Source organism: Narcine bancroftii, chromosome 2, assembly GCF_036971445.1.
Source record: "Narcine bancroftii isolate sNarBan1 chromosome 2, sNarBan1.hap1, whole genome shotgun sequence".
NCBI classification, from domain to species: domain Eukaryota; kingdom Metazoa; phylum Chordata; class Chondrichthyes; order Torpediniformes; family Narcinidae; genus Narcine; species Narcine bancroftii.
In genome coordinates this window covers 33314106-33328992 of record NC_091470.1, presented here as the reverse complement: position 1 = coordinate 33328992, position 14887 = coordinate 33314106, and the positions used below count along the sequence as shown (strand labels likewise).

General features: G+C 43.3%; 1 protein-coding gene across 6 annotated transcripts in view; it reads right to left on the bottom strand.

The window, feature by feature from the left end:
* Positions 1 to 14887, bottom strand: part of lgmn (legumain) — a 75276-nt gene that overhangs the window by 25280 nt on the left and 35109 nt on the right. For all 6 annotated transcript variants that reach the window (XM_069916226.1, XM_069916223.1, XM_069916228.1 and 3 more), the window contains 4 exons: positions 12573 to 12670; positions 12401 to 12482; positions 11771 to 11856; positions 5050 to 5125 (listed from right to left, as the gene is read on the bottom strand). In XM_069916226.1, coding sequence (XP_069772327.1) covers positions 5050 to 5125; positions 11771 to 11856; positions 12401 to 12482; positions 12573 to 12670 — 342 coding nt within the window. The remainder of the gene's footprint in view (positions 1 to 5049; positions 5126 to 11770; positions 11857 to 12400; positions 12483 to 12572; positions 12671 to 14887) is intronic.

Sequence of the window (14887 nt, the reverse complement as noted above, 5' to 3'; positions counted from 1 at the left end):
AAGGACCAAATAGGCAACATTTTTGCCTACTCAGAGGGTAGTTCATATCTGGATCAAGCTGAAACTCGGGTACAATGATGATATCGAAAGACATATGGACAGATGGATGGATAGGAAAGGTTTAGAAGGGTATGGACCAAAAACAGACAAATGGAACAGACCCAAAATGCCAATTCAATCAGCATGGACAAGTTGGGCCAAATGGCCTGATCTGTGCTGTACAACTAGGATTCTTTGAAGTTGAAAGCAAAAAAAGACAGATTAATCTAAAACAAAGCTAAGGAATCAGAATGTGTGTAAATACACCAGTTACTAAAAGCTAGCATACAGGTTCGGCAAGCTGTGAAGAGGGCAAATGGCAGGTTGGCCTTCATAAAGAGGGGGATTGGCCTCCTGCAGTGGTACAGGGCCCTGATGAGACCTCACCTGGAATATTGCATCCAGTTCCCCAAATTTGAGGAAGGACATACTCGCTATAGAGTGAGTGCAGTGCAGATTTACAAGGTTAGTTCCCGGGATGGCAGGATTGGCATATGCTGAATGGTTAGAAAGACTGGGCTTATATGCGATGGAGTTTAGAAGGATGAGGGGAGACATGATTGAAGCACATAAGATTATCAAGGGGCTAGACAGAGTGAAATCGGATTACATGTTCCCAATGTTGGGAGAGACTAGAGCCGCTTTCAGGTCACCAGAAAATCCGACTGTAAAGCCACCTATTCTACCCCAATGCAGCTGTCAGGTTGACACCTGAAAGTGGAGAACCCGGCCAGGAGGAGAACTTACCTAACCCTCCACGGGTAGGTATATTCTCCAGCTCGAAGAATCCCCCATTGCACCTGAAAGCAGCACCAGGGAAAGTGACTCGCAGCTTTCAGATGCCTAGCAATTCCCACTTTTCGACAGTCCCCCGGCACGGGATGTCAGCAGCCGGCGAGCCCCAGCCCCGACGTCCCGTGCTGGCCACTGTCAGGAAGCAGGAGGGGGCTGTCAGGCAGCAAGGAGGCTAGCCATCAGACAGATTCCCCGACTCAGGAGCCGGCATTTGCTCCGTGGCAACTCTCCCCACTTCGGACCTTTCAGGTGGCCGAACACTGCCTTCAGCACTGCCACCTGAAAGTCCCTTTGCAGACACCCGCAGCCGCCCCAGAGCCGCATCCTCCAGGCTGAAAGTTTGACGTCTGTGGTAGGTAAATTAATGGAGAAAATTCTTAGAGATAGTACTTATAAACATCTGGATAGACAGGGTCTGATCAGGAGCACTCAACATGGATTTGTGGGAGGAAGGTCATGTTTGACCAATCTGATTGAATTTTTTGAAGAGGTGACTAGGAATGTGGATGAGGGTAGCGCAGTGGATGTTGTCTATATGGTCTTCAGTAAGGCCTTCGATAAGGTACCACATGGAAGGTTAGTTAGGAAGGTGCAGTCTTTAGGTATAAATTTTGAGATAGTCAAATGGATTGAATATTGGCTGAAAGGGAGAGGCCAGAGAGTGGTAGTGGATAATAGTCTGTCAGGTTGGAGGCCGGTGACCAGTGGTGTGCCTCAAGGATCTGTATTGGGTCCATTGTTGTTCGTTATATACATTAATGATCTAGATGATGGGGTGGTGAATTGGATTAGTAAATATGCAGACGATACTAAGATAGGTGGAATAGTGGATAATGAAGAAGGTTTTCAAGGATTGCAGAGGGATTTGGGCTGCTTAGAAAAGTGGGCTGAAAAATGGCAGATGGAATTTAATGCTGATAAGTGTGAGGTGCTTCATTTTGGTAAGAAGAATCAGAACAGGACATACGTGGTAAATGGGAGAGCATTGATGAATACAGAAGAGCAGAAAGATTTAGGAGTAACGGTACATCGTTCCCTGAAGGTAGAAACTCACGTGAATAGGGTGGTAAAGAAGGCTTTTAGTATGCTGGCCTTTATCAATCATTGCATGGAATATAGGAGTTGGGAGGTGATGTTGAGATTGTATAAGACGTTGGTGCGGCCTAATTTGGAGTTCTGTGTGCAGTTCTGGTCGCCTAATTATAGGAAGGATATAAACAGAGTGGAGAGAGTGCAGAGAAGGTTTACCAGAATGTTACCTGGGTTTAAACATCTAGAGTATAGGGAGAGATTGGACAGATTAGGTCTTTATTCTTTGGAGCGTAGAAGGTTGAGAGGGGATTTGATAGAAGTATTTAAGATTATGAAAGGGATAGACAGAGTGGATGTGGATAGACTATATCCGTTAAGAGGAGGAAAGATTAAAACAAGAGGACATGAGTTAAGAATTAAGGGGCAGAGGTTTAGAGGTAACATGAGGGGGAACTTCTTTACTCAGAGAGAGGTAGCAGTGTGGAATGAGCTTCCGGGAGAAATAGTGGCGGCGGAGTCAATTGTATTATTTAAGAAAAGGTTGGACAGGTATATGGATGAGAAGATGGAGGGTTATGGGCATTGTGCAGGGAGGTGGGACTAGAGAGGGGTGTTTGTTTCGGTGCAGACTAGAAGGGCCTAATGGCCTGTTTCCGTGCTGTAATTGTTATGTTATGTTAGGACTAAAGGGCATAGTTTTAGATAATAGGGAAGGCCCTTGAGGACAGAGATGAGGATAATTTTTTATTACACAGAGAAGTGTTCATCTGTGGAATGCTGTAGAGGATGGTAGGGACAGATTCCCTGGATATGTTCAAAAGGGAGTTAGATAAGGCTCTTGTGGGCAGGGGAGTTGAGGGTCATGGAGATAAGGCTGGGAATGGATACTGATAGTGAATGATCAGCAATGATCTGAAAAATGGCGGTGCTGGCTCGACAGGCCGATTGGCCGACTCCAGCACCTAGTGTCTATTGTCTAAATATCCATTTGACTGAAAAACCACATTTGGAAGAGGAAGATACAAATTGACATCTTATTAGTGGATAAAAGTTTGTTGACATTAGATATTAGAAATTTGCAACAGGAATTTGTCCTTTAGTGTATGCTCAGTGTTGCAATGTGCAAGCAAGGAATTCCTCTTCTTAAATTCACTTCCATAATGTGCATACATTATTATTCTACATTTTAGAACAAACAAATCTGCTGTTGAACTATTAAGGGGGAAAAGAAATATTATTCATACTTCAAGTTCATGGCATCCCCAAGCCAATTAGCTCTCTGTCTTTTCACCTTGGGTAACACAATTTTTTCAAAAACGTTTTATGCAGTCGGTGTGCAAAGTTCGAGGGAGCCAAAGTTGAAAAAAGATCAAGATTGTCAAGTCTAAATTTTTTAAAACAACCAGCTTTTCTTTCTACCATTCAAGAAACTACCTTTTTCCAAAAGTGTGACAATAAAAATTGGATGCAAAATTCCTAGTGTGGATAGTTCTTTTGTTTTTTGAAGGAGAGACCAATGTAACTCAACATTACAATTTATGAAACCCAATCAAACTTGGACCATTAACTGCTTTCTGCACAATATTCCACTTACGTGGATTAATACATAACAGGACTCTCTATTCTGGTTTACATTTTAGAAGTATGCCTATGCCATCTCTTCTATCAGATTACATTTTTGCTTTCAACATTATTCTGCTCAGATTTGCAGGCTTTCTTTACTCTCTACTCCTCATTAATACTTGTAAGAAAACTAGCAGTGGTGTAGAATTGATCCCAACACTTATCACTACTTACTATTTCCCAGAGAAACGACGTTTTATCACGCTTTCTGCCCTAATGTCAACAAACCTTGTGGAATTTTATGAAATTCTATCTGAAGATCTATATAGATTATCTGCAGCATTGCTTTTTAATCAGCTTCAACTTGCTCAAGTTGATGAACGTGAACTTGCTTTCAAACAAATCCAAGTTATCTTGCCTTTATTAACATAATTTACAAAGAACCTATTAAATTTCCCCTATTTCTTTTCTTAAAATTTACCAACAGAGTTTGAACTCACCAGCTTGTTGCTGTGTGTCAGCCAAGGGCATGCACACACTCACACACATATATACACGGTCATCATATCTGCCTCTCCTATCCTATAGAATCCACCCTGATAATTGGTGAATTAGGGAAAATTCTTCTCCAACATCCCTGAACGCATTCCATTTGCACCAGGTGACAGAGGCATTTTTATCATCACTCTACTAACACCGGTCGAGCATCCCATATCCGAAGTTCCAAAAACTGAAAAGGTCCAAAAACTGAAAAAAAAAATTAGCGCCAACATGACGTCACAAGTTGGAGAGGAAATAAAACCGCCACATGACTTTCCCATGTGGGGCTCTGACGCTCTGTTGGTGCCAGTTTGGTAACAACAAAGCTCTGTGGTACAGAACAAAATCTTTGCTTCTGGCTGGGAAGATGCCAAACAGAACTGGCTCCAAGTCTTCAGCATCGGCTGCAGCCGGAGTCAGCGACTCCATTCTGAGCATCGGGTGGCATCAAAGAGGTTGCCTCGTGCTCCTGGGCAGGTGTCGGGGACAAGCAGCAGCAAAAGACAATGAGGCAGATGACACTGGAGGAAACATTTGAAAAACCCAAAGAGAATTTATCTTCTTTTGTAAGCAGATAATAATTTTTTTTTTGGTGTCAAACACTATTTCATGTGAATTTTCCACTTGTGACTTCATGTCGGCCCTTGTTTGTTGTTTAACCGCTGATACAGGCATTTTGCTGATGCTATTCTGCTGCTTCGTTCCATTGTTGCATAAACGTATGGTCCCAAGTGTTTCGGATATGGGGTACTGTACTCTTTTTTTCATTATTTGTACCATCTCTGTATAATTAACAACAGACGAATATAGCGCCAATGCATAAACAGAGACAATAGCAGTTCCAAATGTGGAAGGCCCTGCAAATCCTCCTGAACAAGTATTAAAATGATGTATATTGGAATGCTCAAGGTCTGTAGGACATGGTGATATTTTAAGATCCAAACTCTCATCAACCAAAATATAAAATTAATCCTTATGATTAAACTGCAATTGGAGTAATTTAGATAGCGAATATGATGAGAGCCTTCAAATCGTGCATTAGGGAAACGATGAAGTGCAAGTCTAAACAAAGTTACTCACGTCATCACTGGGAAATGCTAGTATTCCATCTGCTCCGTGATCAGCAAAATAAACAAATACATGATCTTTGGGGCCACTGTCAAAACAAAAACCTTCCGTCATCTACTATGTCAGCTGTAACTAAATAAAAACTTAAGAATAAGACAAATTACATAGGACAAATGATCCTGTGATCATTGGGGGGATCAGAGGTAGAGAGGATGAGCAAATTTAAGTTCTTGGGAGTCACAATCTCGGAGGATTTTTCCTGGACCCAATGACATCGTGAAGAAAGCATGTCAGTCAGTGCCTCTACTCCCACAGGAGTTTCGGTAGGACACCAGAAACCCTGGAAAATTACTACAATGTGGGATGGAAAGATTGCTGACTGGCTGCATCATGGTCTGATATGGGGACATCAATACCCTGGAGCATGAAGCCCTCCAAAAGGTAGTGGAAACAGTCCAGGACATCACAGGCAAAACCTTCCCCACTATTGTCGTCAGAGAGCAGAAGCAATCATCGGACCCCCACTGCCATCAGGAAAGAGGTATAGTTGCCACAAAACTCACATCATCAGGTTCAGGAACAGCTACTAACAATCAGACTCAACAACAAACTCAACCAGGGACTCACTTAAGGACTCTTATTTATGCACTTTATTGATTTTCTTTTCTAGTCTCTCTGTATTGCAATTTGTTTACAGTTCTTTATTTGTTTACATGCATACACTGTGTACATTTTTTTGCACATCGAATTAGAGGTAATTCTGCTGCACCCGCCGGAAAAGAATCTCAGGGTTGTATGATGTCATGTAGGTACTCTGACAATAAATCTGAAAAGAGAATCTGCCTTTTGCAAGGTAATTTAGACACAACTGTTGTTAAACAATCATTAAATTATTCAAGAAAATACCTTCAATTTTGCATTTAAAATTACCATTGAAAAATCCTGATGGTTAAGCCAATTTCTCACCCTTCCTTTGAACTCACTGCAGAATTGGAATTCACTGTCCAAGTATTGTTCTGATGGCTGGCTCCACCCTCATCTACCCCAATATAAACCTTGGTTTTCCCACCTTACCTTAGATTCACCCGAGGACCATTGTGCCTACTGGCCATTGACTGTAAGCTATTAAAAGCGTGTTGTACTCCTCACTTGTCTCGGAGTGCATTCAGTTGCGCATTCAGTTGCATTACAATTTAAATACCTTTGAAATGAGATGGAAGCCCTGTTGAAGCCAGGCATGCTCCAAATCGACCCTCTGTCCTCTGAGGCCCCAGAGAAATTCGCCTACTGGCTGGAGTGCTTCCAGTCTGACCTGATAGCCACATAAAACGACTTCAACGTTGGATGATCTATGGAGATCAGTACTTCTCTCGAGTTGGTCCCAAAGGGTACGCTGTCATCAGAGACTGTGCTACCTATGAGTTGGCCTTAGAAGGCTTGAGGCCCTACTACATGAGGCCCCAGAATTATGTGCTGACGAGGCACCAGCTCTCTCAATGTCAGCAGTATCTGGGTGAGTCGTTGGACAACTATATTCTTGAAATGTGGGCTCTGACCAGAAAATGCCACTACGAAGCAGCCATGGCCTGGGTGAGAGAGGAGGAACAAATCCGGGACACCCTCGTGGCAGGAGTGAGGTCAAGGTACGTGAGGCAGCAACTGCTGGAGTTGGGGAAAGGAAGACTTGGCCAGCACCCAGGAGCTGGCGAAAGCACTAGAGCAGGCTCAACCGGGAGCTAACGACCTCACGGACGAAAGCAGCGCCCTTTCAGACAACCAGGTCGCTGGAGCGCCTGTGGACCCCCCCCCCCCACCCGCAGCCCCAGCACCGATCTCTGCGGTCACACGCAACTGGAGGGGGAGCTACTGCTATGAACAGGCACAGCACCCCCACGCCTGATGCCCGACGAAGAACTCCATGTGCGCAGGAGGCGGTAAGTGAGGGCACTGGGTGAAGGTCTACCAGGCAAAAGGGAAACTGTGTGTGCAACCCCCCCAAATCATCACTCAACCCGTGCCTGAGTCCCAAAGTACTGGCCTCCATCTCTCAGTGCTGTTTGCCGCCAGCGTCTTGCTGCACCTTGTGGCAGAACCCACCACCAGAAGTGAAGCATCCACGGCAACCATCTTGCCGCACCTAGAGGTTGGCGCCACTTAGTCCATCATCAGATCAAGATGGACGGTGGCCATCTTGCCGTGCCTCGTGGTCAATGCCATCTTATCTGCCCATGGGCCAAAAGGAGATAGTCAACATCAGCGTGGGGAGCAATGGGGTTTCCAGAACACTGGCATCGATCGTCCTGGATCAGGCAATACCTCACCAATTGAATAACTCAGCGATGGAGGGGAGAGTAAACGGACATTTAACTGATTGCTTAGTAGACACCAGCTCCACTGAGATCTTTATAAACTCTGCAATGGCTTTGCAGTAAAACTTAAGAGTGTACCCAATGGACTATCATATTTTCCTATCTTTGCAATCTGCAATTATCCAGGGGTATTGCATAGTACATCTAACTGTAAAAGGTGGGGTGGGGGGGCGTGAATTTTTAAGTTCCAATTGTATGTATTGAAGGATTTGTGTACTCCTGTGCTGCTGGGCCTGGACTTCCTATGCCACCTTAAAAGTGTAACCATGGAGTACACTGGCCCACTTCCTCTAATCACAATGCAGAATGGAAAGTCCCAAAAGCTGGACAGTCCCAAAAGCTGGACACCACATGTAGCCTTTCCACCCAAATATTTATGCCAACCCCCCCTCCCCACCCCGCAATGTTTCCGAACCGGACTCCTGATTGCAAACCAATGGTTACAAAGCACAGGCATACAGTTGTGGGGGAAATCGGGAATTTATTAGAACCGAGAAACAGTGGCTTGTCAAAGAAAACATCATTGAACCTAGCAACAGCCCATGGAGAGCCCAGATGGTAGTTGTGAAAGAGGAAGAAAAGTCCAGGCTAGTGACTAACTACAGCCAAACAATTAATCGTTATACATTCCTGGACGCATACCCCTCTCCCTTGAATTTCGGGCATGGTAAATGAAATTCCGCAGTACTGGGTCTATTCGACCATTGGCCTGAAAGCTCATACCATCAGTTACCAATCCATTCCGAGGACCTCCCCTACACAGCATTTGAGGCAGACAGACTGGCTCTATCAGTTCCTGAGGGTCCCTTTTAGTATCACCAATGGGATCTCGGTCTTCCAGTGACAGATGGACAAAATGGTCGATGAGTATGGGTTGAAGGTCACCTTCCCTTATCTCAACAACGTCACCATTTGTGGAAACTCTCTGGAAGACCATGATGCCAACCTCCAGAGGTTTCTCCACATGACCAAGGCCCTAAACCTCACTTACAACTCGTGTGTGTTCCAGACGTGGTGGAGAATAGAGTCATTGGCCCTGACCCCGATTGAATGCACCCAGTTAGACCTTCCAATCCAGAGGACCATGAAAGCCTTAAGGAGATGTCTGGGCTTCCTCTATTACTACGCTCAGTGGGTCCCCTACTATGCGGATAAGATCTGCCCCCTCCTAGAGTCCACTTCTTTCCCATTGTCAGCCAAAGCCCAGGCAGTTTTTGACTTCGTTCGGAGCTATGTAGCAAAAGTCACCATGCATGCAGTGTATGAAAATTCACCCTTCCAGGTGGAAAATAATGCCTCTGACATAGCTCTGGCTGCTACCCTTAATCAGGTGGGCAGGCCAGTTGCCTTTTTCTCCCGCAACCTGAAAGGCCACAAGCTTCAGAACCCATCTGTGGAGAAAGAGGCTCAAGCCATTGTAGAGGCCATCAAGCACTGGAGGCATTACCTGGCCGGCAGAAAATTTACACTGCTCACCAACCAGCCATCAGTGGCAAAATAAAGAATGATAAGATTGTTAGGTGGAAGATCAAACTCTCCACCTATATTTATGAGATAGCACACAGGCCAGGTATGCTCAATAAACCTCCAGATGCCCTGTTAAGAGGAAGCTGTACCTCTGTACACACTCGTCAGTTGTGGTCATTCCACAATGAGCTTTGCCACCCAGGCCTCATCAACATGGCTCATTTCATCAAGGCACGCAACCTGCACTACACCATTGAGGATATCAGGGAAATTACCAGGTCCTACCAGGTCTGTGCGGAGTGCAAGCTGCACTTCTACCACCCTGACAAAGCGCACGTGATAAAAGCATTCCACCCCTTTGAATGACTGTGTTGATTTCAAGGGTTCCCTCCCTTCCACCAATGGAAACGTGTACTTCCTCAACATTATCAATGAGTATTCATGTTTTCCGTTCACCATCCCCTGCGCAAACATCACCACCACCACGGTCATCAGGCCCTTGCACTCTATTTTCATCCTGTTCGGGTATCTCAGCTATATCCATAGCAACCGGGGCTCATCATTTATGAGCAAAGAGCTAAGCTAGAACCTGATCATAAGGGGCATCACCTCAAGCAGGATGACTAGCTACAATCCCTGGGGGGGAAAATGGACAAGTTGACAAAGAGAACACGACTGTATGGAAGGCAGTGAAATTGGTTCTCCAGTCCAAAGGCCTTCCAGACTCACGCTGGCAAGAAGTCCTACCCACAGTGCTCCACTCCATAAGGTCACTCCTCTGCACTGTGACCAACGCAACTCCTCATGAGCTTATGTTTACGTTTCAGAGGAAATTCACATCTGGGACTACTCTCCCAGCTTGGCTGATGGCGCCAGGGCCAGTCCTACTGAGAAAGCACTCAAGGAGGAGTAAGACAGATCCCCTGATTGAGAGGGTGCAGCTGCTGCATGCCAACCCAACGTATGCCTACAATGCATACCCCGATGGCAGAGAGGACACCGTCTCGATCAGAGACCTGGCACCTACTGGAACTGAGGGTCCCATGCCAGGGACCCCACTCAGGGTCCCGGAGGATATTGCTCGAGAAGTGGTCCAATCCATCCCACGACCTGAACCGGAGCCCTCGAGACCCACTGACCTTGTACCACGGGGGTCCAAGAAGTTCAGGAAGCCCAAAGTCCTCCCGTACTGCAACGCTCAACCAGAATTACCAGACCCTCTGAGAGACTTAACTTTAAATATTTGTAAAGTATTAGTTTTTTTTTCACCCACAGGCTCAGTTCTGAACTGGAATTCACCATTTAGATGGCTGGCTCCTCCCATGGCTCCAACCTCACCTAAACCCGGTTTTTCCCGCCTTACCTCCGATTCACCAGAGGACTATTGTGCCTACTGGCCATTGAATGTAAGCTATTAAAAGTGTTTGTACTCCTTACTTGCCTCCAAGTGCATGAGTCGCGTGACACTCGCATTAGTTCAGTTAAATTTATTATACTGTGCAATATGTTAAAAAAGTGTGTTAAGGATATTAATTAGAGTACTATCCAATAGTGTAGTCTGGAAAATCTGGTGGGAAACAGTACAAAGTTCTATAGTTGTCAGATTATTATTATTAGACTTTTATTCTATACCCTAATTGAATTATAAAGAGATCAAATGCCAAAATAAACTGCTTCTTTGAACACTGGTTCTAAAACTTAAATTTGTCCAAATCTTAATTACACACCTTGTACTTTTCTGCAAATGCAGGACAGTCAAACAGTTTGGGAGTGAGAAGGTGGCAAAAAAAAAAAAAAAGTTGTAAACGACTATGCTATGAATTATCTGTTTAACTATTTGGTGTTGAAATTATGAATGCAAAGAGCATTATATAATTTAAATAACAAAATCATTACAGATGTTCTGTGTTCTAAGTTCGCTGGTTTTGAAATTCAGTTTGTGGGAAGAAATAATGAATCAGCAGTAGTTTAAAAAAAAGCTGCATGTATTCGTGTGAATAATTTAACCACTCCTCAACATAATCGATAACTCAGCAGATGAAATTCTATAAATACTTAAAAGCATGGTAATTATCTCATGGCCATGATATGCATTGGTTAATGCATGTAACAAGTACTTTGATTGAGTTAATAACTCAGTAAAATATTGCAGATAGGAATTTGTAAAGCCAAAATTAAAATAGCATTCCACCATAGAAGAACTCTGCACTTTTACTGCATGAACAATTCTAGAAGTCTGGTATGGCACAGTAAGTGCGATAAAAGGGTGCAGCAGGTGCTACGTCACAGCCCCCAGTGACCAGGGTTTAGCCTCCAGAGCTGACTGTGTGGAGTTTCCACGTACTGTGACCATGAGCACTCCATTTTCCTCCCGCAGTCTAAAGATCTGCAAGTACAGCCAGTTTTATGAATACTCTCTTCAACAACAAAAAAAAACTGTGTTCGCTATCCAAAAGAAATTTGAATGGGTTTTTGCTTTTATGGAAATAGCCTTCAATAGTAGTGAACGAGTCTTCACTTTTACGTCATTTCAGCTTTTGAGAAGTTTCACAGGAACGCTCTAGTTTCGTAAAGCAAGGTTTGCTGGTACTGACAATCAAGAATTGATGGGGCATGCATGGAAGAAAATATTAATGGGAAATAAAGGGCAGAGGAAGAAGAGAACATTGATCAAAGCAGAGCCTGCAGAGATGTGATGGACTGAATAGTTCTCATTTCTAATTGACATTAGAGACGAATGTGTTAATATCAATGCTGCAATCAACAAGTGTCAAATCCATTTTTAAAGAATGACCGATTAAAAACAGATCACAACTGGAAACCCCATCAGTCCTATAAAGTATTGGCAAATTCCTTGTACATCACTGATACAGGATGAAATTAATATAAACTATTACCTTTTTAAAACCTTGCCAGTTCCTTTCCCACGAACAGCTTTTTCATCTCCTCTGAGAACGGCCAAAAAGATTTCTGGAGTCACATTCTGAATGTAGGATAGATACAAGTAACAAATGTGCATGATATTTACAATTTTCATTGTCCTCCAGATAACCTTTACAACTTGGTTTTCACTAATTCGTGAAAAAGGGTGGCGAACAAAGCCAAAGAACTCAAAGAGAAATGATCTCATAGTAGTGATGGTTAGAGGACATGTTTTGAGCAGGACATTACAACCATCCTATTAATTATAACTGAGCAAAAAGACACCATACAGGTTTCATGGCACATCTGAAAACAAACGTAACCAGTACTAAAGGAAGTGCAATCGTCTTCCATTCACTTTATTTGAACTCAGAACACAAACTTCATTTCCATGACGCAAGTTTTAAACCTCAAAAGGCACTGAAAAATTGCTTGCGTGTTTTCCTGTGAAGGTGGGAAGACAAGCCTAACATTTTGATGCCTCACAATAACAACTTTGCATTTTTAATTTCTCAAGCTTTTGTGTCAAACTGACAAGTGAGGGATTTAATAGTTTCCCAGCAAATGCAACACAGGATTTAAAAGTGTTAGTTTAAAATGCTTACCTCCTGTACATAATCCTTGATCACACCTTTGTATACATCCCCACCATTGGGCTGATTAATGATAATACCTCTGGTAGGATTCCTGTCAGGGGCAGGTGAAATAGACACAAGCTGTTCAATCACCGTGGATTCATAGACAAAATACCTGCAAGCATTATTTTAACATACTTACATGTCACTCTGGGCCAAGTCATCAAACATCATGACAATAATTCGTTCATCCGGAATACCATGCTGGTGGACAATCTGGTATGCATGGCAAATATCTGCCTGTTAATAATGCAAAATTAATGCAGATCAGCTCAGAGCATGGGTTGGCATGTGGAGTTATGACATTGTGGTCCAAAGGTTCCTTTTATAGTAAAGGCAAACAAAGAGTCACTATGACCATTCCCTGGCACCCCTAACAATAAGGGAGAGAGAAGCAAAATGGCCTACTGCTTGTCCATCTTGTGGTCCAAAACAGAGGAAATAAGACGGGCTAAAAGTAGGCATGAAGTTGCTCTGGCAGTCAAGGTAAAGAAAATCCCAAGGGCTTCTATTAAGAGCCAAAAGATAATAGTGGTGAAAAGTTGCCCTCATGAAGATCAGAGTGATCACCTGTGTATGGAGCTGAGAAAGGCGTAGGAGATTTTTTTTTGTAAATCTATTTCCTTGGGAGACAAACACAAAGTCTATAGAAGTGAGGCAAAACAGTAGTGCAGTCATGAACCCTATGCAGCAGGGGTGAACAACCTTTCTTTTTCTTTAAAAAAAACCTCACATTCCACCTTGAGCATGCCCTCGGCCACAAGTGCTTGGTGATTAGACAGGGATTGTTTAAGGTGGAATGTGAGTGGAAACGCTGGTTTACTCGTACTTAATTGACTCATTATGTGCATGGTTTCATAGCTCCAAATGAAATGGGCCAATGACAATTTTTCTTAAGCAAAATATCTCAGTAACAATTGTTCGCAACCTTCCCTTCCCACTTACATCCCACCTTAAGTAGTCCTTTACTAATCACAGAGCACTATTAGGGCATGCAGATTGCTTAAGGTGGAAAGTGAGTTTTCTTTTTTTTAAAAAAGAAAGGATGCCCATCTGTGCTATATAGATTACAAAGAGGAGGTGCTTGCTATCTCATGACAAATAAGGGTGGATAAATCCCAAGGACCTAACAAGATAGTCCATCAGACCTGGAGAGAGGATGATGTAGAAATTGTAAGAATCCAAGCAGAGGTATTTAAAACATCCTTACCCACTGGTGAGGTGATAAAAGATAGCTAATGTTATTTCATTGTTTAAGAAAGGTCCCAAGAATAATTTAGGAAATTATAGGACAGTTAGCCTGACCTCAGAATTGGGGAAGTTGTTGGGCACGGGATATACAAGTACTTAGATAGAGAAGGACTGATGAGGGATAATCAACATGGCTTTGTGCATGGTGGGACATGTCTAGCCCAATCTGCGAGCTTTTTTTGAGATTACAAGGAAGTGGATGAAGGAAACGACATAGATGTTGCCTTACTAGATTTTAGTAAGGCCTTTCACAAGGTCCCACATGGGAGGCTGGTCACAAAGGATCAATTGCTTGGCATCCCGGATGAAGTGGTAAATTGGATTAGACATTGGTTTTGTGGGAGAAGCTAAAGAATGGTTGCAGAGGATTGCCTCTCTGACTGGAGGCCTGTGATTCCTGATGTGCCTCAAGGATTGATGCTGGATCCATTGAAGTTTGTCATCTACATCAACAAACTGGATAATAATGTGCTAAATAGCATCACCAAATCTGCAGGTGCCACTAAGATTCGATGTGCAATAGAACAGCATGGATAGCTCTCAAAGCTTGCAGCGGGATCTGGACCAGCTGGAAAAAAAATGGCAGATGGAATTTAATGTGGAAAAGTGTGAGGTGTGGCACTTTGGGAGGACAAACAAGGGGAGGGTTTACATGGTACACAGTAACAAACTGTGGAACAGAGGTATCTAGGAATACAGATACACAATTCCTTGAAGGTGGTTTCACAGGTAGAAAGGGTCATAAAGAAAGCTTTTGGCACATTGACTTTTGTAAATCAAAGTACTGAGTACAGGAGCTGGGATGTTATGTTGAAATAGAATGATATTGACGAGCATGACCCTACACATAACTTTGATGGGCAGGGTTAATTGTATTAAAATGAAAATGATGCCAAGACTACAATATCTATTTCAGTTCTTACCCATTCCATTGCCCAAGGCTTCTTTAAGGTGCTCAAAGGATGTGTCAAAAAGGTCCAGTGGAATGGTAAGGTGGCTAGAACCTCCATTGAAAAACTGACTTGGGATTATAAATCAGGAGGACTGAAATTACTAGATTAAAAAAAAAATTCTATTGTTGCAGCCCAGTCAAGGTTTAATTACTTCACTCTTTGAGGGAGGTGGTACCCCCTCCTGGGCACAAATTGGACTACACATGGTAGGAGAAAAGATAGCAGGAGAGTTTATATATAAAATGGGGCATTA